Source organism: Acomys minous (assembly GCF_964271855.1).
Source record: "Acomys minous genome assembly, chromosome: 2".
In the NCBI taxonomy this organism is placed as follows: domain Eukaryota; kingdom Metazoa; phylum Chordata; class Mammalia; order Rodentia; family Muridae; genus Acomys; species Acomys minous.
The window spans coordinates 18749803-18773699 of NC_140484.1; the positions used below are offsets into that span (position 1 = coordinate 18749803).

Sequence of the window (23897 nt, forward strand, 5' to 3'; positions counted from 1 at the left end):
AACCATGGGCATGCTGAGAGTCTGGCTTTCTCAGGGTGTTGAATGGGTAAGGAGGAGGGGGTTCCTGGGTCTGAAGCCCAGCGTGGTCCCTCCTCAGCCCTGCACTTTGAAGCAGACACTGAGCGGAAAGCGCGCTGCTAATTTCTCCTTCAGGATCTTGCTCTTGAATCTATTATCTCTTTTTACCTATCTCTTTATCTCTCTTTGTTTCCCCATGACTTCAAGAAAAGCAGAGAAGCCACCCTTAAAAACATCCTCTTGTTGGTTTGTGCAGAGGGGCAAGGAGGAGCTAGAGACTGGGATGAGAGAACAGAAACCAAATTCCCCTTCACCTTGCAAAAAAAGATGCCCAGCTAGTGGCACGTCTGTTAATTTTTTTTTTTTTATGTGTACAAGTGTTTTTCTCAAGTATGTACGCACCAGGTCTGTGCTTGGCGCCCTCAGAGACAGAAAAGGGTGGTCAGATCCTCTGAAACTGCAGTTACAGATGGTTGTGAGCTGCCACGTGGGTGCCAGGACTTGAACTCTGGTCCTCTGCAAAAGTACCCACTGAGCCATCTCTCCAGCCCTCTTCATCTCCTCCCCACCTGGAACTTTTACAGAAGAGAAATTACACTTAGAATGTCAGCTTTGAGGTGCGAAAAGTCAGGGAAATTTGCTGGCCACAGCTGCTGCCCAGGCAGTCTCCCTGACATTCCCAGACAAGAGCACAAAGGCCCCTCAGTGAAGGAAACAAGCATTTCTCCAGAGCCGAAAGGAGCTGGGCCGGGTGTGGTTCATGCCTAATATCCCTGAACTTAAGAGGCTGTGTCAGGAGGATGGAGATTCCAGGGCAGTCTGAACTACAGAGTAAAACACTATCTCAAAGCGACAGACAGACAGACAAACTAGAGCTGGGCACAGAGTAGTTCAGTGGCAGAGTATTTGCTTTGCATGTATGAGGACCACATACATGTCTTGTAGTAAAGAGGAAAAAAAAGAGCCTCCTGGATCCCCGGCGATCATTTCTGTCCTTTCCAATCCAGCTTCCTTGGAATTGGTGAGACCTTCTAAAACTGCCAATTTAACACCAGGCGGAAATGAGCTAACACTTGTGAAGTGCTGACTGCATTCCTGGCGCTCGATAAGGGCCGCAGAGTGCCTATTCATAAGCGCAAAGCACACTAGTTCCTTGCCTAGAGACCCTCGGAGGGGCAAGCACGAGCTCCACCGCCACCGCCTGCCCACCCTTCTGCTTCCCGTTATGGTTACCTTGCTATTTATAGCGAATCTCCAAACCTCATTTCATCTTCGGAGAAAAGTTCTACCCTGGCTCCAGCATGCTTTCTTTCCTCTACCTTTATTCTTCCCAGATCCACTCTTCCTTGTTCTATAAACTTCTGCTCTTGCCTTTCACTGATTATGTTCCTTTTTGTGGCGTCCAAGACCTCCCAAAGATGCCTCCTCTTTACCCTCTTCCAGCTTCATGTGTTCATGATTCATGTGTTCACATACTAGGTTCACACTAAGGTCAGCGTTAGCCTCTCTTGCTAGGCTGTTAAGTACCCTCAAGCCAACAGCTGCAGTTCTGTTACTGCCCATCAAAGAAAATGAACTGGAAAGGAGAGTACTTCCTCCTTTAGGTAACTGGCCCGAACACAAGATTGAAGTAGATCATTCGGAACACAGACCCAGGTGGGCCGGAAGGTGAGATGAGTTTTAAGAGCTGTAGGATACGAGGATTTTAACACCGGAACTCGCCGCCACGGGCTCTGGACTCGGCCCAGAAAAGGGGGCATTTGTCACGTGTACCCTGCAGGGCGCGCCACCTCCGCCGCACCCGGCGGCAGGAATGCGACCCAGCCCCGCCTAGCGTGCGGGCAAAACTGAGCAGGCCCCCTGGACTGACGTCAACCAAGGGGGAGCCTCTGGATATGGAGAGGGCGGGCGTATTGGGGGGCGGGGCAGATGACACGCCCCTCACCAATACTCTGCGGTTGATTGGACTCAAGGAATCTCCGCACTCGATTTGGAGGCGGGCACTGGAAAGGGGCGGGTTAAGACACGCCCTTCCCCCCCTCCGCAGCGACTGATTGGCCGGTGGAGTCACGGCGTTCTATTCGGGAAGGTTGGCTTAGTTGCTCGCAGCAAGGCTGTAGCTGAGGATTGGCTGTAGAGGAGCCCGCAGCCTACTCGGAAGAACTGTGGCTGTAATCCAGGTGGCCCGGCCAGGCTCTGGGCTGCGTTCCGCCCGCCTCGGGCAGCCAAGGCAACCAGGTAGGTAGGCCACGGTCTGGCTCAGCTCTGCGCGCGGGCGGACGATCGCAGCTAGGAATCCGCGGGATCGCACACCCTAGATCCATATGGGGGTTTCTCCGTCAGTCACCACTTTTGAGCCCTGGGGCCCACTGTACGTCGCCCTGTAACTTCGGCTAAGATACCCTCACCCAAGTTCTTAGCCAGCCAGTCACCTACGCTTGGCCTTTGAGATCTCCTTCAGGGCAGGAAGCCCAGAGGTGCGCCCGCCCTTTCAGAAAGCCGGAGAAAGGTTAGAATGGGCGTCTTAGTTTCCTGATTTGGGGTCTGCTGGAACTGGCTATAGGTTGACACGACACTAATCTAACTTCCCATGGGGCTCTGCTCTAGCTTCGCTCGCTCTAACTCCAGCGCAGAGGCTAGCGTGGGAACCCTGTCTGTGGAGTGGTGGCGACCAACAAAACCCTCAGACGCAGATAGCAGGCTCTCAGAGATTTCAGAACCTTCTGCCCTTGGTTTCTTTTGAACACCTTTTCAGACATCCGTCAAGAATGAAAATAACACTGGTAGGCGCCTAGATCAGACAACCTGGTTAGTAGCCTAAGATCACATACCAGCCTCGTGGGGTTGAGCAATTTACTATTTCAGGTGCTCAGCTTTTTCATCTGGAAAATGAGTCTAACAATAGTGCCCGCTAACAGGGGGCGTTAGGATGCCACCTCACATGAGGACCAAAAGTATTGTTCTGTGCTTGACACAGAACGCTTCCTTCTATGAATTTAGTTAGTCATAAAACCATGGTTTTAAAATGCTCTTGGAAGCCCCCTGGGTAGTTTTTACAAATGCCAGTGATAACCATAACTATGGTTCTACATAGTCCTGTTAATAGCCTCCCCTTGAAATCGTTTTTCATTCAACCAATATGCAATGTAGAGTGTTCATAGTATGCCAGGTACATTTCATCTCTGTACCCAATAAGGTTCCCGCCCCCTCACCACAGCCAGTACCTAGGGGGTCCTGAATTCTTTCAAAAGGAGCTATCCCTTGCTCTACTAGTTTATCTTTCAGGTCATGCCTGAAAACGGGTTTGGAATAAGGGCCCTGTTTCTTTCTTCACTTCTGGAGCATAGATTTAGAAAGTCAGCAGTATATGGACCATGGGGTCATTCCCACTTGAGCAGCAACAGAATTTCGCTGCTGTCCAGAAGTATCTCTCCAGAGTAGCCAGCTAGGGGCACAAGTGTGGACTTGGGCTACAGCCTTTATTGTTTTCTAAGAGTCTCTTGGCCCTGGATTATACAGAAAATTGTCATCCAGGGTTATCCAAAGGTGGCAGCCTGAGTCGGGAGCAGGAACTGCCTCCCCACCTAGGTGTGCTCTGTCTCCAACGTTACCTGCACCTCCCTGAGATGGGGTCGTGGGATGAGAACTGATGGGGCAGCAGTGGGACCCGATGTCACATGCTACAGAGAATGCCCCATTGAACACCGTCTGTGCTGCCAGTCCACTGGCTGGGTGAGGTGTGTCCTAAACCTTTGTTAGGAGCTCTATAGTTCTTCCTTTAATGCCGGGCTCAAAATAAAGTTGAGCTTTGTCATTCTCAGCATTCAGCATTTACTTTGGGGGTTCATTCTTAAGCTGCTGTGTCCATTTGAAGTGTTTTGCAATTAGTCCTTAGTCGTCTGTGCACAGGCCCGTGCTTATCTTCTGTGTGAGCTTTGGAATGAAAGCTCCGTCTGTAATCTTTCAATAGCCCCATGCTTTCGTTTTCCAGTTTTTCAAAGTACCATTGTTCAAGTGTACACTGAGCTTCCTGGTATAAGGTCTTGTCCCGGAAATTAGGGAGAGTAATGACTAAACACACTGAATGAGACAGGAAGTGTTCTGACCCCCACTTTATCAGTTTTCCTAATGTTTACCATCTCACCTACCTGGAATCCTAGCTTTACTCTGCTGTCTGAATCCCAGGGTCCAGCTCCCACGAGTGAAGAGCCTCAAAATCTGGAGGTGCCAAGGCTTCCCAGGGCTCCTAGGGGCTATGGTTGAGGTTGAAGACTGGACTGCAGGGTGGTTTCTTGCTTGGGTGTTACTCAGGTCACTGGGGCTGACCAGTAAAAAGCCTTGCAGCCCTGTGAAAGTTGCTGGAACTAAGTGGGCAGCCATTTTCTCCTGCCAAACAAGGGCTCCTTAATCCTCAGTCCGTTTTTCCTCTACGGAGAACATGGCATTGCTGAGTCTGAAAGAGAGTCATCACCCCTTCTACCGTTCCAGACCAGCCTGACAGTCTACCTAGGGCTTGCCCACTTAGCAGTGTTCTGCTTCTGCCAGATTCTGGCCCCTCTACCCACTGTAGCAAAAATGTGTCTGTCCTTCAGTGTGGCGGGTGTTTGGAGGGGGGAGAAGGTAACTACTCAGTTGAGGCGTTTTCTGGCAGCTAATTAGTTAGACCTGTCTACACATGCAGCTCCCAGCCAACAAGGAACAGGCAAGCAGTGTTATCCTTCAGTATAGACCTGTCCTTGTCATAGCATTGTTGACTAGTGCAAGGCCTCTGAGACCACCAGTGTCAACCTGCTCTCCAAGCAGCAGACAGAATCCTCCCAGAGAGGATGGGGCATTCTGGAAGCCTATCAGCTAGTGAGCGGCAGAACCGAGGCTAGAAAGCCTATCAGCTAGTGAGCGGCAGAACCGAGGCTAGAAAGCTGGGTCTGATTCACATGCCAGCGCCCTGTGCACTGGACTGGGCTGCAGTCCTAGATTTCACTAGTCGGAGCTGGAGGTTTTATTCTGAAAAGAGCCACTGGTTCAAAGCTGAGGATGCTGTCACCTAGTCAGCAACCTTGGTTCTTGTGACTGAACACTGCACACATGTTGTCCTGTGGGATAACTGATGTCCTTTACTCATGGAAATGTAAAGTGGATACCCTGGAAACCATGTGGCCCAGTGGTTTAAACTGTGGGCCACAGTCAAAGGATAAGGTCCAACTTGGGCCCCAGCTCTTGCTTCTCTTGCAGGGGGACAGTGGCAACAATATTATCTTCTAGGGTAGAGGGTTAATGATGTCATGCACCTCAGCCAGTGCAGTCAACACCCTCGCTTGCCTTTTCTTTCTCATTGGCCTGAAAGTGTGCCTTGCTCACTTTTGTTCTAAGTGTGTAGACCCACCAGTTCCTGAGGGTTAGTTACCACACAGGATTTAACTGGGTTCTGTAACAGTGTCTGAGAGACAGGTTTTCTTAGTCCTATTTTCCAAGTACAAATACAACTTTTATGATTTTGTCTGGATGTCTTCTGTGGGTTTATCTTAGGTATTAAGTCTTGAAAAGAGAGTAGGCTTCTTAGGACAGAAATTAGGACAGTGTGAGTGTGGAAACTACTGGAATAGTGTGTTGAAGTGGATGGAAGGCCAGAGCAAGGGAGGGGGTAGTAGTTCTGAATGGGGTGATGACTCAGACTCTTCCAAAGAAGAAAAGATCAGCAGGTGAGGGTGAGGGCTAGTGCTGTAAGCACAGAGAAGCAACTGGAAATGCTTGTATTTGTGTCACTTTTTTTAAAAGATGGCATCATGTAATCCAGGCTGTCCTTACACTCACTAGATACCTGAGGATGACTTTGGATTATTTTAAGATTTGTTTTTATTTCGTGTGTCTAAGTGTTTGACTGCATGTATACCCATGTCCATGTACATGCTTGGGACCTACAGAGGCCAGAAAAGGGCATCAGGCTCCCTGGAACTGAAGATGAACTGAACTTCATCCTCTGTGAGAACAGCCAGTGCTCTTAACTGCCGAGCCATCTCTCCAGTCCTGATTGATACTTCAGTCCTCCGGGCCCCATCTCCCAAATACTGATTACAGTCATGTACTACTTACTATACCCAGTTTATGTGCGGCTGGGGCTCGAACCCAGTGCTTACACGCATGCTTTGAAAACACCCTATGAAATTAATGGGCTACATTCCCAGCCCCCAATCCTCTCTTCGCCTATTTTATAGCAAATATTTACATATCTGTGAATATATTTTAACTTTCCCTGTTCAGCTTGTGGCCAGCGCCAGTCAGGACTGCTTATGTCTCTACCTCTTTCATCCTCAGAGCACCAGTGATGGGGACTCCAGCCTCTGTGGTGAGTGAGCCACCCCTGTGGCAGGTTTCAACTGAGGCCCGGGGCCGCAAACAGGCCTCTGCTAACATCTTCCAGGATGCTGAGCTGGTGCAGATCCAGGGCCTGTTCCAGCGCAGTGGGGACCAGCTGGCTGAGGAGCGGGCCCAGATCATCTGGGAATGTGCAGGGGATCACCGTGTAGCCGAAGCCCTGAGGAGGCTACGCAGGAAAAGGCCCCCGAGGCAGAACCATTGCAGCCGGCTCGGGTAGGTGCTTGGGACTGGAGGGCTGAGGGAAGGGCTGCCTCCTCCACTGCTCTGGCTGTGTGACCTGGGGCCAGTGACTTGCCTTCACTGTTCATGTTTGTACTGCAGTGGTGCTGGTACCTCAAGCACTATTACTGTTGGAGTCACATGACCCTGTAATCCCTATAGGAAGGGGAAAAAGCCCAGTCAAAGCAGAACTGCCATATTTCACAGTGACTCTTGACCAGGTAGAAGCAAAGTATTGTTTGGAAAGAAAAGAAAAATTGCCAGTAGTAGAATTCAAAGGCAAGCCTGGTTAAAGCCTTACGGAAGGCTACAGAGATATGGTCTATGCAGGTCCTACAGTGACAAACAGTAGAGATTTTTCTCTGGCCACCTACCTCTGCCCATGTCACTGCAGCCCAGGAGTCCTGAGCCTCAGAGGACCTAGGTAAACTACCTGGCCTTTAAACCCATCAACACAAGTTTCCCTTTAGGATCCTCCCTCAGTTTAAACAGCAGAGACTGAGCAGATGCTTGGGTCTGAGATGGCAAGTGAGTCTTCACAGCTTTTATTAGCTGTTATTATTTATGCCTGACTTATGGTGCCATGAATGAGAGGCAAAGAAAGTAGGGAGAAGCTGGCATGATGGCACCTGCCTTTAATCCCAGCACTCAGGAGGCTGAGGCAGGTAGATCTCTGTGAGTTCGAGGCTGGCCTGGCCTACAGAGTGAATTCCAGGATAGCCAGGGCTACACGAGAAATCCTGTGTGGGGGAGGGGGATGGGGGAGGCTTCTGAGTGTTCTATTCCTCCATCCAGCCCCAGCCTCATAATGGAGAAAGTTGGAGAGGCTCACTTTGTCATATAGTTCTGGACAAAGTCTCCTTTTATCCTGAGCAGCTTTATAGTGACACAGCTCTTCAGTCTGCACCCTACTCTTCATGTGATGTTGGCTTATCACACCCTTATTCCCAACAGAGCGCCAGAGCCTAGTTCTGCAGTGGCTGACCCACAGGACAGCACCACTGACATGGCCCCCAGCGAGCAGTTTGGAAACTCAAGGAGGACAAGTGCCAGAGTCCACCGAAACTGGAACAAGCCAGGCCCCACAGGTTACCTCCACCAGATCAGACACTGACCCAGTGAAGGGGTGGGGAGCTCCTCCCAACATTGCAGGGACTTTTGCCAAAGGGCTTATGGCGTTACAAAAGCAGACCTGAGCAGAGCCCTGTCTAGGTGATGAAAGTGGTGGTAAGAATGTCCTTCTCAGTTCAGCTCAGAAGCTGCATTCGCTGGACTCTACACTATGTGGACCTGTTCTTACCAAGCGAGGTGATACCAAGGCTGCTCGTGCCTCAGCCTGTTTGACCTAACAGTGTAAATGAGCTGCCTGGCATTCCCCTGGGATAAAAGTAGTATGCGCTTAGATGCAGCATCTCACCATTTCTGCCACTAACTGCCAGGACTGTCATCTCCCAGCAGCCAGCTGTCTCACACCCTGTGCCACAGTCAGTGCAGAGGGAAAACTTTGTTAAAGTAGAAAATAAAAACATTTACATCAATAAGTGTGTGATTCTGTTATGGAGAAGGACAGGATATTCCCCCTGGGCCAGATGCTGTGCTTTCTCAATTCCAAGCCCTGCAGATCCTGATACTTACTACAGCTTCCTTTTTCAAAGGTGAATGAGGGCTCTGCAGGTAGGCCTGGTCCAAAGAAGCAGGCCAGGGTTAAGGCTGTTACATAAACCCCACACAGCAGGCACTTGGGGACTGGGTCCTTGGTAAAGGCTACAGTTGTTGGGAGCACCATCTCTCAGAAGGCACCATCAGGTGGCGTGGCACAGGACAATCAATCACTCTTACATGCCACACACCATGGCCTGGTAACCTAGAGGTGAGGGGCTCTTTTCACTACTCCAGACTATGTGCTCAGTAGCACTCTCCTCTCCCCGCCAGTCCCCAACCCCAAGGGACAGCCCTCTGCTGACCAAGGAGAAGAGCCAACCTCTTCTAAATTAGCCTTCCTAATGCTGCCACCCTTCAATACAGTTCGTCATGTTATGGTGACCCCAACCGTAAAATTATTTTGTTGCTACTTCATAGCTGTAATTTTGCTACTGCCATGGATCATAATGTAAACATCTGTGTTCTCCAAAGGTCTTAGGAGACCCCTGTGAAAAGGTCATTCAACAACCCCCTCAGGGGTTAGGAGCCAAGTCTCTGTAACTCCATGGACACGTCTCTTTACCCTTAAAACTGCATTTACCTTGTCTTTCTTCTCCAAAGAAAACTGGACAAAAAGGTCAGAACTGGATTTGTTATTCATACATTTGCATTGATTTAAATACAATACATACAATTTCTACAGTGCATTAGAAGAATGGGGCAGCAGCGCTCACCAACCAGCTTCCACTCCGAGACAAAGGGGACAGGCCTACGGCTGGCAGATGCTGTTCTGGAGTGCCTGACTTTCTGGGCTCCTGGCACTCCCAAAGCCCACATTCAAGGCAACCTGAGTACAGGCTTCAAGGGAAAGAGGCAGGGAAGGACGCCTGCACCCTTGCCCACCAGGCCTGGCACTGGCTCCCTCTTACATTGGACCCAATTTCCTCCTCATGGCAGAGCTGATCTGGAGCAGGACAGTGCACAAGAGTCTGGTGAAGTACCTGCTTCTCTCCAGGCACTGCTGGCCCTCCAGCACCCCAGTGGGGAATCTCACCAACAGGCTGGTATGAAGATGTTTGTGAAGGATGTCACATACCTGGACCCCTTCTGACTCCTGTGATGAGGAGGCAGGAATTCTCCCAAACATGGTTCTGAGGCCAGAGTCCAAGTGGGCTGGATGGGATTGTCAGGATGGGACCAACAATAGTGCCTTTGTCCACAGGCATGCATATCCAGTGTTGGCTGAGTGGAAGCCCCTAACAAGCTGGCTCCTGGGTTGGAATGGACGGGGAGCAGCCTGCTCTAGCTGATGGGAGGGCTGTGTGCCTCTGTCCTGCCTCCTGGATGGTGGGAGCCAGGCAGGCAGATAAGACACACAGCTGTGGTCCTCATTCCCTTTCTTTGGTTTTTTTGTTTGTTTGTTTTTTGTTTTTGTTTTAAGCCTTCAAGACAATTTCTTTCGAAGGCTGACTGACCAATTGTAGAGTGTGAGAACCCTCAAGGGTCCCTAGCACAGGGTGTGAACACTGCTGCCTCTCAGCCACAGGTGGCCCCCCTTTTACTCCCTCCTGTAGCTAATTCTTTTGCTTTGGTGTAGAAAGGGTTCAAACACCTGGCAAGGGAGAAGACCCATGGAAGCAGGAAGATGCACACTGAGCTGATGAGCAGGCACTGGGGGACTGTTTGAGGGCCTCTCTTCAAGAAGCTGAGGAGAAACCAGCCCCAGACAAGAAGGCAGGGAACCAAGCAGCACTGCCAGTTAGGAGGCAGAACACAGGTCCTGTTGCTTTCCAGGCAGCAGTGGTAACACATGAGGAACAAAGACGCTGTCCTGGCCACTCATGAACTGACTGGCCTACAAGCCCTGCTGAGAGCCACCCCAGAACCTAAACTGAACTCCTCATTTAAAAAACTGGGAAAAATAGCCAGGTGTGGTGGCATACACCTTTAATCCCAGCACTTAGGAGGCAGAGGCAGGCGGATCTCTATGAGTTTGAGGCCAGCCTGGTGTACAAGTGAGTCCAGGACAGCCAAGGCTACACAAAAGAAGCCCTGTCTTGAGAGGCTAAGAAAAGGCTGGGGACGGGGGGGGGGGTAGTGGTGAGGGGAAGATAGTGAAAACAAAAGAAACCATGTAGAAAAGGATGCAGACTAAGGGCCCAGGAGTGAGGCTGTGCCAGGCTCCCCGTGGAACACTCCTAGCACCCAGCATGCACTTAGGCTAAGTCGATCACCTCCACATGCTACACGTCCTAGCAGAACAGCACTGCCAAGGCCAGCCTCTCCTGCTTCAGCCGAGTGCCGGGCAAGCTGCAGCAGGGCAGCGAACAGAAAGATTGTGTGCAGTGCCTCTGAGAGATGCAGAGCAAAAGCCTACTCATTGCCACAAGAAGTCAGTCCCACAGTATGGCAAGAGGAGAATCAGTTTGGCAAAACAAAGGAATGGCTTCTGTCCACAGGCCAGTGATGGGCCTCAGACACAGCTAGGTTCATGGGAGTAAACTGCTAGGCATCAGAGCGTCTGGGTCTAGTAAATTTAGGTTCTAGATTAAGGGTTCTGATGTAAGAGGATCTAATCTGGGTTTTCCTATAAGCGTTTCAATTTGTTTCTGATGTTTTTGTTTTGTTTCTTTCTGATGCAGAATATAATAGGGAACTGGATGTAGAGGGTTGTCAGGGAGATGGGACTTTCCCAACCTGCCTCCAGATGCTGGGAGGGAGTTGCTCCCCCTCAGCCACCTGGGCTCCTTGCCTGGACACCAGCTTTCCCAACACCCTGAAGGTCCAGGAGCACTCTTGTCCCTGATTGTGCTTCTCCCTGTGGGTAGGAAAGCCCTGAGGGAGGCGGCAAGCAGAGAGGAAGGGCTCAGAAAGGCTCTGCTGTGGACCAGCTTCTCTCGCTTCCTCGAACCTGGGTCTCCAGGCTTCCTCCCAGCCTGTCACCTACAGATTTCTTCTGCCTGCCTCTAGGGCTACCACCATGAAAAGAAGGGCTTCCGACTCTGAAAGCTCTGTGTGTAGGATTCGCTTGCAGACCGCTGATGAGAGCGGGCCGTCTCAACAATCACCGGTGGCATCTGGACGAGGTGCAGCGGACTCTTACTGTCTTTTAGGGCTTGGGTCAAATTTAGGATCTGTAGTGAAAAAAAAGAAAGAGGTGGGTGAGAGAAAGACTTAGTATTCTAAGCCTGCCTCTACAAAGAGTACCTTCCTGAAAGTCAAACATAAATACCAACGGAAATACCATGGAAGTAGGCTATTTGCCAAAGTAGCAATCGAGGGCTGGAGAGGTAGCTAGCTCAGTGGCTAAGGGTATGTACTGCTCTTGCAGAGGACCCTAGTTCAGTTCCTAGCACCCTTGTCAGGTGGCTCACAGCTGCCGGTAACTCCAGCTCCAGGGCATCTGAGGCCCTTTTCTGTACTACAAAGGCACCACACTTGCATGCACAAATACACACAGATATAGACACATAATTTTAAATGAAAATTTGAAAATGTGGGGACTGGAGAGATGGCTCATAGTTAAAAGACAATGGCTGCTCTTCCATAGGATCTGGATTCAATTCCTAGCACCTATACATAGTTGCTCACAATCATCTGTTATTCCAGCTCCAAGGGATCTGACCCCTGCTCCCAGCCTTTATGGGCACCATTCATGCAAGCAGGGTGCAAATACAGCATACAAGCAAAACACCCATACAATAAAGTAAAAATAATCCTAACCCTTTTTTTTTCTTTTTGGTTTTTCAAGACAGAGTTTCTGTTATACAGAACCCTGGCTGTCCTGGACTCTCTTTGTAGACCAGGCTGGCATCAAACTCACAGAGATCCACCTGCCTCTGCCTCCCGAGTGCTAGGATTAAAGGCGTGTGCCACCATGCCCGGCCTAACCTTTTTAATTTTTAAAGTAGGAATATGAACAGGCACTGCATGGAAGTGTGTCTGCCTGTGTAAGGCAGGGAGGTAGCCTGAGGACCAGGAATCTGAGACAATCTAGGCAGCCTGGGAAGACCCTGCCTTGAGAGCAAACAAAGAGGAAAAGTGCACCCCCAAGTGAAAGACCACAAAAATAGAAAATATGACCTGAGAGGTGGAGAGAGGTCAAAGAAATAGGCTGCATGGCTGTGGGGCTGGAATATGAATAATCATAAGGGAAAACTGAAAAGAAAATCCCCTTCAACCTGGTAATCTCCTCTCCTTTTTTAAAATATATGGTGCTGGGACCAACTCCAGAGCTTCATACACACCAGGCAGAGCCTCTTCAACTAAGCCCTTCCTACCTCAGCCTCCCAAAGGGTGAGAGCATCACCATGCCTGGCCCTGCCATTTTGAAGAGTAGGTTAAATTGGCTGAGTGTGTGTGACTACGCAAACTGATTCTCTGAGTCATGAGGCCACAACATAGCCCTACCCTATGATTATTTATCCACAGGCCCATCAACTGATCCAGAAAGTTTCAAAACAAGTGACACAAGATCAGATTACTTCTCTGCTGGGTTCCTTGCAAGTTTCCCCTAACTGTCCTTTGCCAGAACACACTGTATGCAATCAAATTGTAATTCCTATGCTCAAACCAATGCTTCCTTTGCTATTATCACGGCCTACTGCAAAAGCTGTTCCAAAGACATTAAGAACACAAAGTAGAGAGAAAGATAAAATCCTACCTGCTTCTCCCCTATCTAGATGATGAGCCTAATTAGGTGTAATGGGAAGACTGCTACAGTGTTGCCAAGGGACTGAGATGAGAAGTGGTTGGAGAGAGGGTATGATGTGGATGAGGCGCTACCTGTACTATCTTAAGAAGCGAGCCCGTTTCTTTATGCTGAGGCCTGTGATAGCAGAGTCTACAATGTAGCTTTCCAAAAAATTATGCCAGCCTCGCTGGGACCTTGCTTCACTTGGGAAAGGCAGAATATTTGTATTCAGACAACTAATAAGACAGCAACTCTTGGCCGGGCGTGGTGGCGCACGCCTTTAATCCCAGCACTCGGGAGGCAGAGGCAGGCGGATTGCTGTGAGTTCGAGGCCAACCTGGTCTACAAAGTGAGTCCAGGACAGTCAAGGCTACACAGAGAAACCCTGTCTCGAAAAACCAAAAAAAAAAAAAAAAAAAAAAAGACAGCAACTCTTAAAACCTTTTGATTGTTCCATTTCCAAGAAAAATGTGCTCAGCAAATACAAAAGTGCTCTTTGGGAGCTTTAACTAAATGGTAGGAAGAAGTAAATACATACTTGTTGTAGAAAGACTAATATTCTTTGAAGATTCAAATTAGTAAGATAATTATAGCCACATGCCTGTAATCCTAGCTTGGGAAATGGAGGTAGGATGCTTAAGAGCTTTGGACTACATAGTAACTTTAGGTCCAGCCTGGGCTATACAATAACCCATATCAAAGAAAAAAAAGGTTCAAGAAGTCAGGTATGATGGCACATGCCTTTAGCCCCAGCACTCAAGAGACTGAGGCAGGTGGAGCTCTGTGAGCCTGAGGCCAGCCTGGCCTATTAAGTGAGTTTCAGGACAGCCAGGACTGTTATACAGAGAAATCCTGTCTTGGAGAAAAAAAAAAAAAAGATTCAGGACCTCTCTTAGCTCTCTTCCTCTCGCTCCTTATCTCTGTCTCTCTATTTCTCTCTGGGGTACCCCTGCCCCCTTACCTTCTCTCCCCATGCTCATTTAATAAACTTCTCCATCTAAAAAAGTTTTTTTTTTACTTCAGGAAGCTGACTTTTCTATTTACAAAGTTGTTATTAGCTGCATGTGCTGAGTACTTTCCTACATCAGGCACTCCAACTATTTCAAACAATTTACCTAATTATAACCCCATGAAGCAAGTACATGAGAAAAAAATGAAGGAAAGGTTTAGTAGATCTCACAGGTAGTAAATGGGAGAGCCAGGTACTCCAATCAGTTTGTAGCCTTCACTGCTTAGCTCTCTTTGATACTTATGACATCAATATCCTACAGTTTTGTTTTTGAGATAGGGTCTAACTACATAGCTCTGGCTACCCTGGAGCTCACTGTGTAGAACAGGCTGATCTCAAATTCACACAGATCCACCCACTTCTGTCTCCTGAGTGCTGGAACTAAAGATAAGCACCATCATGCTTGGGCCCACAGAGTTCTGACAAGTTTCTGTAGTTTCCTCTGATGGTGAAATAGAAAGGAAGAAGAATACAACTTGTAACTCAACAAACAAAATTCTAACTCCAATGAGTATCCGCATGCTCACCATGTGCCAAGCAGTATTACCACTTAATGCTTACCATGAATCCTCTTTTGCACTTGTCCACAACAGAGCAAGGTAGAGTAACTACCCTACTTTACAAACAGGAAAGTCGGACTCCTGCCCAGCATCATAGAACATGTAACCGCTGTAGGATCTGGCTCAGAGCCCAGTTCTCAGCCACTAAGGCATGCAGCCTTAAGCATGGTTTATTTACCAATAATGTACATGGCAACTGGTACAGGGCTAAACACTCAATGAATGCTTCAGTACTATGGAAGAGGTAGGAGATTGCAGGCTACCTTTCCTCTTCTATATTTTAGGGCAGAGTCACAAATATATATGGCACAGTTAAAAGGTCTCAAACACAGTCCTGTCACAAACTGCTCAACCTGAGCATATAACCCTTCCAGAGAGGAAAGGACAGTGGAGGATGTGCCAGGCTTACCTGGCCTCTCATGACAGCAATCTGCTTATGGAACTGGCCCCTGTCGAAACCAGGATCTTTCTGCAAGAGAAGGGCAGAAGGGAAATGATGGAACCTGTGTGAATGCCTCTCAGGAACCCATTTTCTTCTCCCCATTTAAGCTTTTTGTTTTGTTTTGTTTCTCAAGACAGGGTTTCTCTTCGTAGCCTTGACTTTCCTGGACTCACTTTGTAGACAAGGCTGGCATCGAACTCACAGAGATCCCACCTGCCTCTGTCTCCTGAATGCTGGGATTAAAGGCACACACCACCACCACCACCCAGCCTCCCACTCAAGTTTTTTGTTTGTTTGTTTTTCGAGACAGGGTTTCTCTGTGTAGCTTTGGCTGGCCTGAACTCACTTTGTAGACCAGGCTGGCCTCGAACTCCTGAGGCAGGCGATCCACCTGCCTCTACCTCCTGATTAAAGGTATGCGCCATCATGCCAGGCCCCCACTCAAGTTTTTAAGAGTAGTTCACTAAGTATGTGGCAAGGAAGCAATGGACAGGGAAGTAAGTAGACTATTTCCTGCCCCACTTGGAATGCTGAGCTTCTGCCCTCCTGCCTCCTCCAGCTGAGTGCTGCAGCACACAGGATTCATGTGGTACTAGAGATGGAACTCAGGACTCTGTATGCTAAGTAAGCACCCTGCAAACTGAGTTACATCATCCTAGCACTAAGGCAGCCATTTCTTTCAATCCCCTCAAACCAGCTTCTGCTGGTATGCAGTAAACTTGCTCTTCTGGCTAACTCAAGTCAGATGGGTGTAAGACAAAATCCTTCTTGGCTTGTGTCAGGACTAACTAGAAAAACCATGAAGAATGCCTTTTTCAAGGGCTGACCTTGAAGAGTTCATATAGGTCCTCCTCCAAGTCCTTGACGAAGTTAGGGTCTGAAATCTTTGGAAGAATCAAATCTTTGATCTCCTGAGAGAATGGGACTTTCGCCTGAGGCAACCAGGCCCAGTAAAAAGGATCTGAAAAGAGAAAAGGCTCACAGCAAAGCTGGTACTGGAAAACTCCCCAACCTGGGTCTCCTAATGGGGTTCTTTCCAAAAGAAAACAACTCTTTCCTGGCACAAAAGAAAACCAACATCATCAACAGAACCCACTTCTAGGAGCTCAGACTGCATGACTAGCAAACACAGGACTCAGGCATCACACACAGAGCTGCCCAGTCTCAGAGCTCTTTCTAGGTGACGCGTGATCTCCCACAGACATGTCTATCCAGATATAACTGCTTGCTAGACTTTCAGATGGTCCTGCAAGTGAAGGCTGGTGCTCCAAAGGGGACTAGTGACTCTCTACTGGTACTTCCTTTTCTTTCCACAAATTCTCAGTTATAATGGGGTTTGGAGTACAATAAGGAAGACAGGACACAACAACAATTTATCTGCAGAGACCCAAGTGAAATAAAATACGAAAAGATGAGTGTGAGAAGAATGCAAAGTAAAAATGAGCAAAGTCATCTTAATACTGACATAATTACTATGCAGAATTGGGGGCCTTATACATGCTACGCACCCAGCTGTATGCTTCTACTCTCCCATTACCCATATGCCTCTTGTGGAAACAAGTGGTAAAAATTAAAATAGATTATAGTATGGAATAGGTGCCATATACTGCTGGCCACTGTGTAAAAAGCCTGAAACCACAGTGTTTCATTAACTCTTAGGCCAATCCTACTTCAGCAATGAACAGAGCAAAACCCTGTGCTCTTAGACTCACATGCCCTCCAGGAGTCAGGATGCTTCAGTGGGAAAGCCAGGCCATTGTCGATGGCAGCCACTTTGATAACAGGCTCCTTCACCACCACCCAGTCTGTGTCCTGTAGAACAATGAGAGACTTTCTCAGGCCTTTTAGAGTAGCAGCAAGAAGGGGGAGTGAGAGTAGATAAACCTGGTCTACATACCAGGCCAGCCAGCGCTACACAGAGGGACCCTGACTTAAAAAACCAGGTAGGTAGGTAGATAGATACAGATAGATAGATAGATAGATAGATGATAGATGATAGATAGATAGATAAGCAAGCAACAAGACACCTCATCTCAGCCCCTCCTCCTTCAGCGCCCCTAGATCTAACCTCTACTGGCTTTTTTAGATCTCATTTTCCAGACCTGGTTTTAGCGGCATCTGCTTCATGTACAGTCTGGTCAGGGTTCTCTGACATTTCCCCCGTACTCCACCATCCCAGAGACACCAGTCTTACTGTGTTGCTCAGGCTGGTCTCCACCTCCTGAATGTTGGTGTTATTGGTGTTACAAGTGTGTACCGTATACATTTATTTACCTAGGACTTGCCTGAGTCCTTAGTGAGAAGGATAATGATAAAAACAAAGAGATTGTAAATTATTCTAAGGTTAAAACAGTAAGAAACTTGAGAATAGAAGGAAAGAAAAATCTATATCAGCAAGCCAAGGTCTTTTAGTGTGGACCTTAGTTCAGCCATGACTTCACTGCTAAGATGGCAATGTCCCATCTTCCAATGAGAAAACAGAGTCAAATGACAGGTGGATGATTTCATCATGCCTCAGGGATACATAAAGATGAAAACAACAAGCCTGGCGCTTGGGGAACAGCGGCAGGTGGACCTCTGTGAGTTCACGGTCAGCCTAGTCTATAGAACTAGTTCCAGGACAGACAAGGCTACAAGGAGAAACTTAGCCTCAAAACAAAAACAAAAAGAAAACAAAAAACCAAAACCAAACAAACAAAAAAAGAAAAGGACAGGGACAGGAACTAAGTAGAAAGAATGAGCGGCCTTGGCAAGCTACACCAGGGACACTATGCCTATGCAATTCCATGATTTCTTCAGGCTCGCTGATGCCACCACAGCAACAGGAACTGCAGCTGGAGATTAAGAGTACTGGCTGCTCTTCCAAAAGACATAGGTTTGATTCCCAGCACCCAGGTGGTGGCACACAGCCATCTGTAGTTCAGATCCACTCTTCTGGACTCTACAGGCACCTGGCACATATATGGTCCACATATGCACAGGCAAAATCAATCTTAAAAGAAAAAAAAAACTTTTAAAAAAGGCATTGATGCTTTTTATAAACCTATGGAGTTTGAGTCCTCTATTTAAAAAAAAAAAGGCTTAAAAGGGTAGAAACCACTGGGATAAACAGTATTAGACAGAGTCACTGAATTCAGACCTTTACTGTACAATGGTGTACCATAAAGTTCAAAGGAAAGATGGAGCATGAGTGTGCTCCAGACTTACTCCTTTTCTTATTGCTATTGCAATTAATAGCACTCAACAGGATGTTCCTTAAAATACACATTGAAAAAACTATGCCAGTTACTGACTTAACTTCAAACTCTCGTGTTTCTCTGACTCTTCTGAACTTTTGTGACTTAAATCTCTTTTTTTGTGTATCTATAGTTTAAGGGTTACTCCTCCCATCCCACTCTTTGAGATGTAGACCAGCCTCTTACCCGACAGCTAGCATTATCCATTGGACAGTCATATTTGATCAGCCAGTTGTCATTGCCTCGGTCTGCAAACAGAAACATAGCAGAAATAACCTGATTTCAGAAATGATGGAGTAAGCATTTTGATATACTTGGACCACCCCTCCAACTGAGAACAACTCCAAGGCAGGATAAAATACTTCAAAATCTCTGGAAGGCATTGGTGATTTTAACAAGATTATAAAAATTTGAGTCAAAATCCCAGCATCAGAAGGCTGAGGCAGGAAGATCATAAATTTAAGACAAACCTAGTTTATTTACCACAAGACTGTCTTGGAAGGAAGGAAAAGAAGGAATGAGGAAGAAAAGAGTCTAAGAGCTGGATCCAGGAGAGAAAGAGCGCACACAGAAAGGACCCACACTTACGGTTTCTCCCCTCTACTGCAGCACTGACTGGTTTGGGAAGAGGTGGCTCTTGAGAAAGAAAACTTGGAACCCCTCTTGGAAGCAAACCAAGCTCCTCCCCAATACTTGACGTAACATGCTCCTGGGCTACTGGTGACTTGGGTGCTGACCCTTCATAAACTTTACAACCCAGAGAAGACCTACACCAGCACCTCAGACTTTCAAACATCTCTACAGTTTCTGATAAAAAGTATCTGACACCAAACTAATCAAGCACACAGAGACATAAAGGACACAATAAACTAACCAAGCACAGAGAGACAGAAACGACACAATAAGAACAGAAATGAGACTATGAGAATAGACCTGTAGCACCTCCAAACAAGGAAGATATCTTATATAGACTTTTAAATGGCCAAGTAAAGTATTTAATATCTTCAAGAAGATAAAAGGTACAGCCTGGAGTGGTAATACAGAACTATAATGCCAGCACTCTGAGGTGATGGCAGGACAACTAGAAGTTCAAGGTCAACCTGGTCTCAAGGTCTCAAAACATCATGGAAAAAACCAAAAGTAAAGGCATGACTGAAATGTCAGCAGAAAACAAGAAAAAATAAAAAAGAACCAAGTAGCAATTCTAGAACTGAAAAACAAAACAAAACAAAAAAACCCACAATCATGGAAATTGGCACTCAAGCCATATGGGTTAGTAGAGCACACCTTTAGTCCCATCACTTGGGACTCGGAGATCTCAGTGAGTTCAAGGCCAGAGTAGTCTACTTAGCAAGGCCAGGACAGTCAGGGCTACAAAGTGAGACCCTGTCTCAAAACAGTAACAACAGAAAAAAAGGAAGAAGGGGTCACGCAAGAGGCAGAAGGATCATGAGTTCGTACCAAACTAAACTGGGCCACACAAACCCCAAACCCCACAACCCTACCCCCAAAACAAACAACAAAAAGATTGTGGTCAAAATGAAAAGAATTGCATCTGGTAAGCCATAATTTTTGTTTGTTTGTTTTGTTTTGTTTTTCGAGACAAGGTTTCTCTGTGTAGCCTTAGCTTTCCTGGACTCTCTGTAGACCAGGCTGGCCTCAAAGTCACAGAGATCTGCCTGCCTCTGTCTCCCGAGTGCTGGGATTAAAAGCGTGTGCCACCACTGCCTGTCTGGTAAGCCATTTTTTTAAAAAGATGAATGTACATTATGAATAAAATATCCTTTCAGGTGGAGAAAGTATTCTTGTAGTTTGGTATAGTGTGACATGCCTATAAACCTGACATCAGTGAGGCTTGATACAGGAAGATCAAACACTGATGGCCAGTACAGGCTACAGGCTATCTCCAAAGAAAAGGGCAGAGTAGAAGGAAGAATGGATTTGGGGAGGAAGTAGAAAAGAAGGCAAAGAGGCAGGAGAAAGGTGGATGAGGAAACAACAGTAGATAATTCTATTTGGGAAAAGGTTAATGGCTTTACAAAATTTCAAATCTATCTAGCATTTTTTCCCTCCCTTTAGCAATTCTGAATCTACTTTCTGTGATGTCCAGGAATAACAAATAAGTAAATTTATCATATTTTTTAATTTATTGTATTGTAAATAGTTGTAATGGGAGCTAGGTTTGACCATATCCAGAAAGGAATTAAAAATCAAAGAAGACTAAAATGAACCTATGTCTGAATGAAAAGGGAGGTATTCGTAAGAACTTATAAAATCTCATAGCTGTAAATATACCCTCTTCCAAAAGAGGAAGCTTAGAGAAGTGGCAATTCCAGCTTTAGACCAGAAGATAAGCCCAGAACATCTTGTGCCAGAAATGAAGGAAGTGCTTATAACACATACACATCCAAAGAGCACAGGAGCACTGGAGTAATTAGGGACAATTTGAGCATTAAAATAAATAAGGACAGAAGATGAATAAATGTATTAAATAAAAATTGTGTGGCTAGGTGGTACACACCTTCAGTCCTAGCATTCAGGCAGCAAAGAGAGGTAGACCACTGTGAGTTCAAGACCAGCCTCATGTACTGAGTTCCAGGACAGCCAAGGCTATATATAAAGAGCTCCTATCTCAACAAACAAACAAAGTCTATGTGTTTGTGTCCCATTGCTGTGGCAAAGTACTTGAGAAAGAAATAAGCTTATAAGGAGGAAACATTTAGTTTCATAGTTTCAGCCCACTGTCACCAGCCCTGTTACCTTTGGGTTTGTAGGAAGCAGGGACAAGAGTTCTTCTGCTGGGTAATGAACCTGGGGCCCTGTGTATGCTAAACAAATATTATGCCACTGACTTAAAAGCTGTATTTCAAACCCCACAGGAAACTCAGCACCTGGGGACAGCGGCAGGCAAATCTCTGTGAGTTCAAGACCAGCCTGGTCTACATAGCAGGCAAGCTCTCACAAGACAAGGCTGCATGGGGAGTTTTTTTAACTTATATTTTTAAAATTAAGGAAGGGGGTCATGTGCTATGGCGCATGCATGGAGGTCATAGGATAACTTGCAGGACTCAATTCCTCCTTTTATCACATAGGTCCTGGGGATCAAACTCAAGTTGTCATACTTAGAAGAAAGTGCCTTTATCCACTGAGTCATCTTATTAGCCGAGGAATTTTTTTTTTAAGACAGCGTCCTATACCACCTATGCTAGCTAGCCTTGACTGTGCAGTCTTCCTGCCTCAGCCTTCCAAAAGCTGATTAGAGGGTTGCACCACCATATTCAGTTTCCTAGGAATTTTTGAATACCATCTTTGCAGTATTTCTGTTACCTTTATGACAAAATAAAGTTTATTAAAAACCCAAACCTGAAACCAGGCAGTGGTGGCTCACACCTGAGTTCAAGGCCAACCTGGTCTACAGAGTGAGTTCCAGGACAGCCAGGGCTACACAGAGAAACCCTGTTCTGAAAAACCAAAACCAAGCAACAAACAAACAAACAAACAAAAAAAAAAAAACCTCAAACCTGAATTTTACCAAGCATCAATATGAAAGAAACATGGGGAACGGAGGCTACTCAATCTATCAAAATGAAAATTCTACAGAACAAACAGCCAGTTACTTCAATAAATTAAAATGAGGCCTTGGTGGGACTTTTTCAGAATTAAAGGTACTGCAGAATGCATTAACCAAATGTAGTATGTGGACCTTGTTTAACTGTAAAAACCACTGTTGTGAGGTGCAACGGTGCACACCGTTAGCCCCAACACTCAGGAGGAAGAGGCAGGCAGATCTAGTTTGAGGCCAGCCTGATCTGCACAGTGAGATCCTGTTTCAAAACAAAACTAAAACTACTTTTTCTAGGAGACAATTTGGGTAAAATGATATTTGAATAGTGTTTTATAGGATACTGTCCTGTGGTTTTATTTAAAACAGCACAGCACAGTAACTACAGAGAGACAAAGATCTGCTTGATTTTTATTTGTTTGTTTGTTTTGAGACAGGTTTTCTGTGTAGCCCTGGCTCTCCTGGAACTCGCTCTATAGACCAGGCTGGCCTTGAACTCAGAGATCGCCTATCTCTGCCCCTCAAGTGCTGGGAGTAAAGGTGTGAGCCTCTGCCTGATTTTCTACCTTCAGCATTTGCTCATGTCCCTTGCGCTCTGGCTTCCTTAATTGTTCAAAGGAATGTGCACAGGGACAGTCCAGCCTGTTAGGCAAGGTCTAGCAGCCACATGTGTACACAGCATTCTTTACTTCTCCTCGCACTTGCTTCTCACTGTACATGAGACATTTTCCAGGATGATCAGGTATGAAGCCACAGACTGTCAATAGATTCGGAAAAAATAGTTAACAGTCAAAGTACAGTTCCCTCTTACCCAAAAGGGTATGTTCCAAGACTCCCAATGGACGCCTAAAACTACAGTACCAAACTACATATCAACTATTTTCTTACTTCCCTTACATATATACTCTGATAGTTATCTTTTCACTTAAAGGAAATGCTTTTCTTTGATGTTTCCCAATTGCTAGTATTAACAATCTTGTATTTAGAATCTACTACTCAGCAAAGTAAGGGATTCCTATGGCAACAGCTGAGGGACTAGCTCAGATCACTAACCCTGACTGACAAACACACAGATATGCTAGACAAAGGGATGACTCATGTCCTGGGTGACACAGCAAGAAACTTTAAGCTACTCAGAATGTAATAATTTTTTAAAGTTATATAAAACTTATGCATTATTTATTTCTGGACCTTCCTATTTAGTATTTTCAGGCCACAGTTAATTTAACCACAGGTAAGAGGAACAACAGGTAACAGGAAGCAAAACTATAAATAAGGGAAGACTATGAAAAAAGTTTAGTTATCAGGCAATAGCAAATAGAAAATTGCAAAACTTGGGTACAGGAGCCCAGGCCTGCATTATGAGAACCAGGAATAGTACAATGAGTTCTAGATCAGCCTGAGCTACACAGCAAGTTCCAGAATAGCCTGGGCTACCAGGTGCAACCATTCTCAAAAAATAAAAGAAGAAAAACTTAAAAATTTACAAAAAAGACACAAGGAATCTATGGCAACATGTGCCTTTAGTTATGGCACTTGGGAGGCAGATGCAGAGGATCTTTGTGAATTTGAAACCAGAGTCACATGGTGAAACCTTATCTCAAAAACCCAAAACACAGAAATAAGCAAAGGTTAACAACAGGGATAAACCTTTAGCTAGATAAAATAAGGAGGAAACTGTTACCAACACATTATTACCAACAATTCTATAAAAATAAAAAGAACTGAACACTAAAAACAATCTTATGCCAACAAACACAATGACTTAGATGAAATGGAGAAACTCAACAGATAAAACCTGCCATGACTAGACCACAAAGAATCATAAAATCTCCTAAGGAGATTGATTTGTCATCAAAAACGTCCTGCTAAGAAGGTATGAATCGAAAGCTTTTGTCTAGATGTGGTTAGAGCAGATGAATTCAAGTTCGACAGTATATTAAAAAAAAAAAATCAGTGGCTAAAGAGATGGCTAAGTGGTTAAGAGCATTGTCTGCTATTCCAGAGGTCCCGAGTTCAATTCCCAGCAACCACATGGTGGCTCACAACCTCTTCTGGCACGCAGGTGTACATGCATATAGAGCACTCATATACATAAAATAAATAAATAAATCTTAAAAAAAAAATCATGCCAGGCAAACT

General features: G+C 46.2%; 2 protein-coding genes across 3 annotated transcripts in view; one reads left to right on the top strand and one right to left on the bottom strand.

Annotated features, from left to right (window-relative positions):
- The first annotated feature begins 2066 nt into the window (after nucleotides 1–2066).
- AVPI1 (arginine vasopressin induced 1) lies at nucleotides 2067–8153 on the top strand. Of its 2 annotated transcripts, none has more exons than XM_084749545.1 (3): nucleotides 2067–2256; nucleotides 6331–6606; nucleotides 7567–8153. In XM_084749545.1, exons 2-3 carry the CDS (start codon nucleotides 6341–6343, stop codon nucleotides 7724–7726), a joined length of 426 nt encoding a protein of 141 aa, XP_084605671.1. In that variant the 5' UTR covers nucleotides 2067–2256; nucleotides 6331–6340; the 3' UTR covers nucleotides 7727–8153. The 2 variants fall into 2 exon arrangements, with proteins under 2 accessions (XP_084605671.1, XP_084605670.1); XM_084749544.1 differs by lacking the exon at nucleotides 2067–2256 and adding an exon at nucleotides 3613–3755.
- Nucleotides 8154–8891: 738 nt separating this feature from the next.
- PI4K2A (phosphatidylinositol 4-kinase type 2 alpha) overlaps nucleotides 8892–23897 on the bottom strand; it is a 31547-nt gene continuing 16541 nt past the window's right edge. Inside the window, exons 5-9 of the mRNA XM_084749439.1 lie at nucleotides 18380–18441; nucleotides 16670–16769; nucleotides 15785–15918; nucleotides 14925–14984; nucleotides 8892–11387 (exon numbers count right to left, since the gene is read on the bottom strand). Of these exons, the coding sequence (XP_084605565.1) occupies nucleotides 11226–11387; nucleotides 14925–14984; nucleotides 15785–15918; nucleotides 16670–16769; nucleotides 18380–18441 (518 nt within the window). The 3' untranslated portion in view covers nucleotides 8892–11225. The remainder of the gene's footprint in view (nucleotides 11388–14924; nucleotides 14985–15784; nucleotides 15919–16669; nucleotides 16770–18379; nucleotides 18442–23897) is intronic.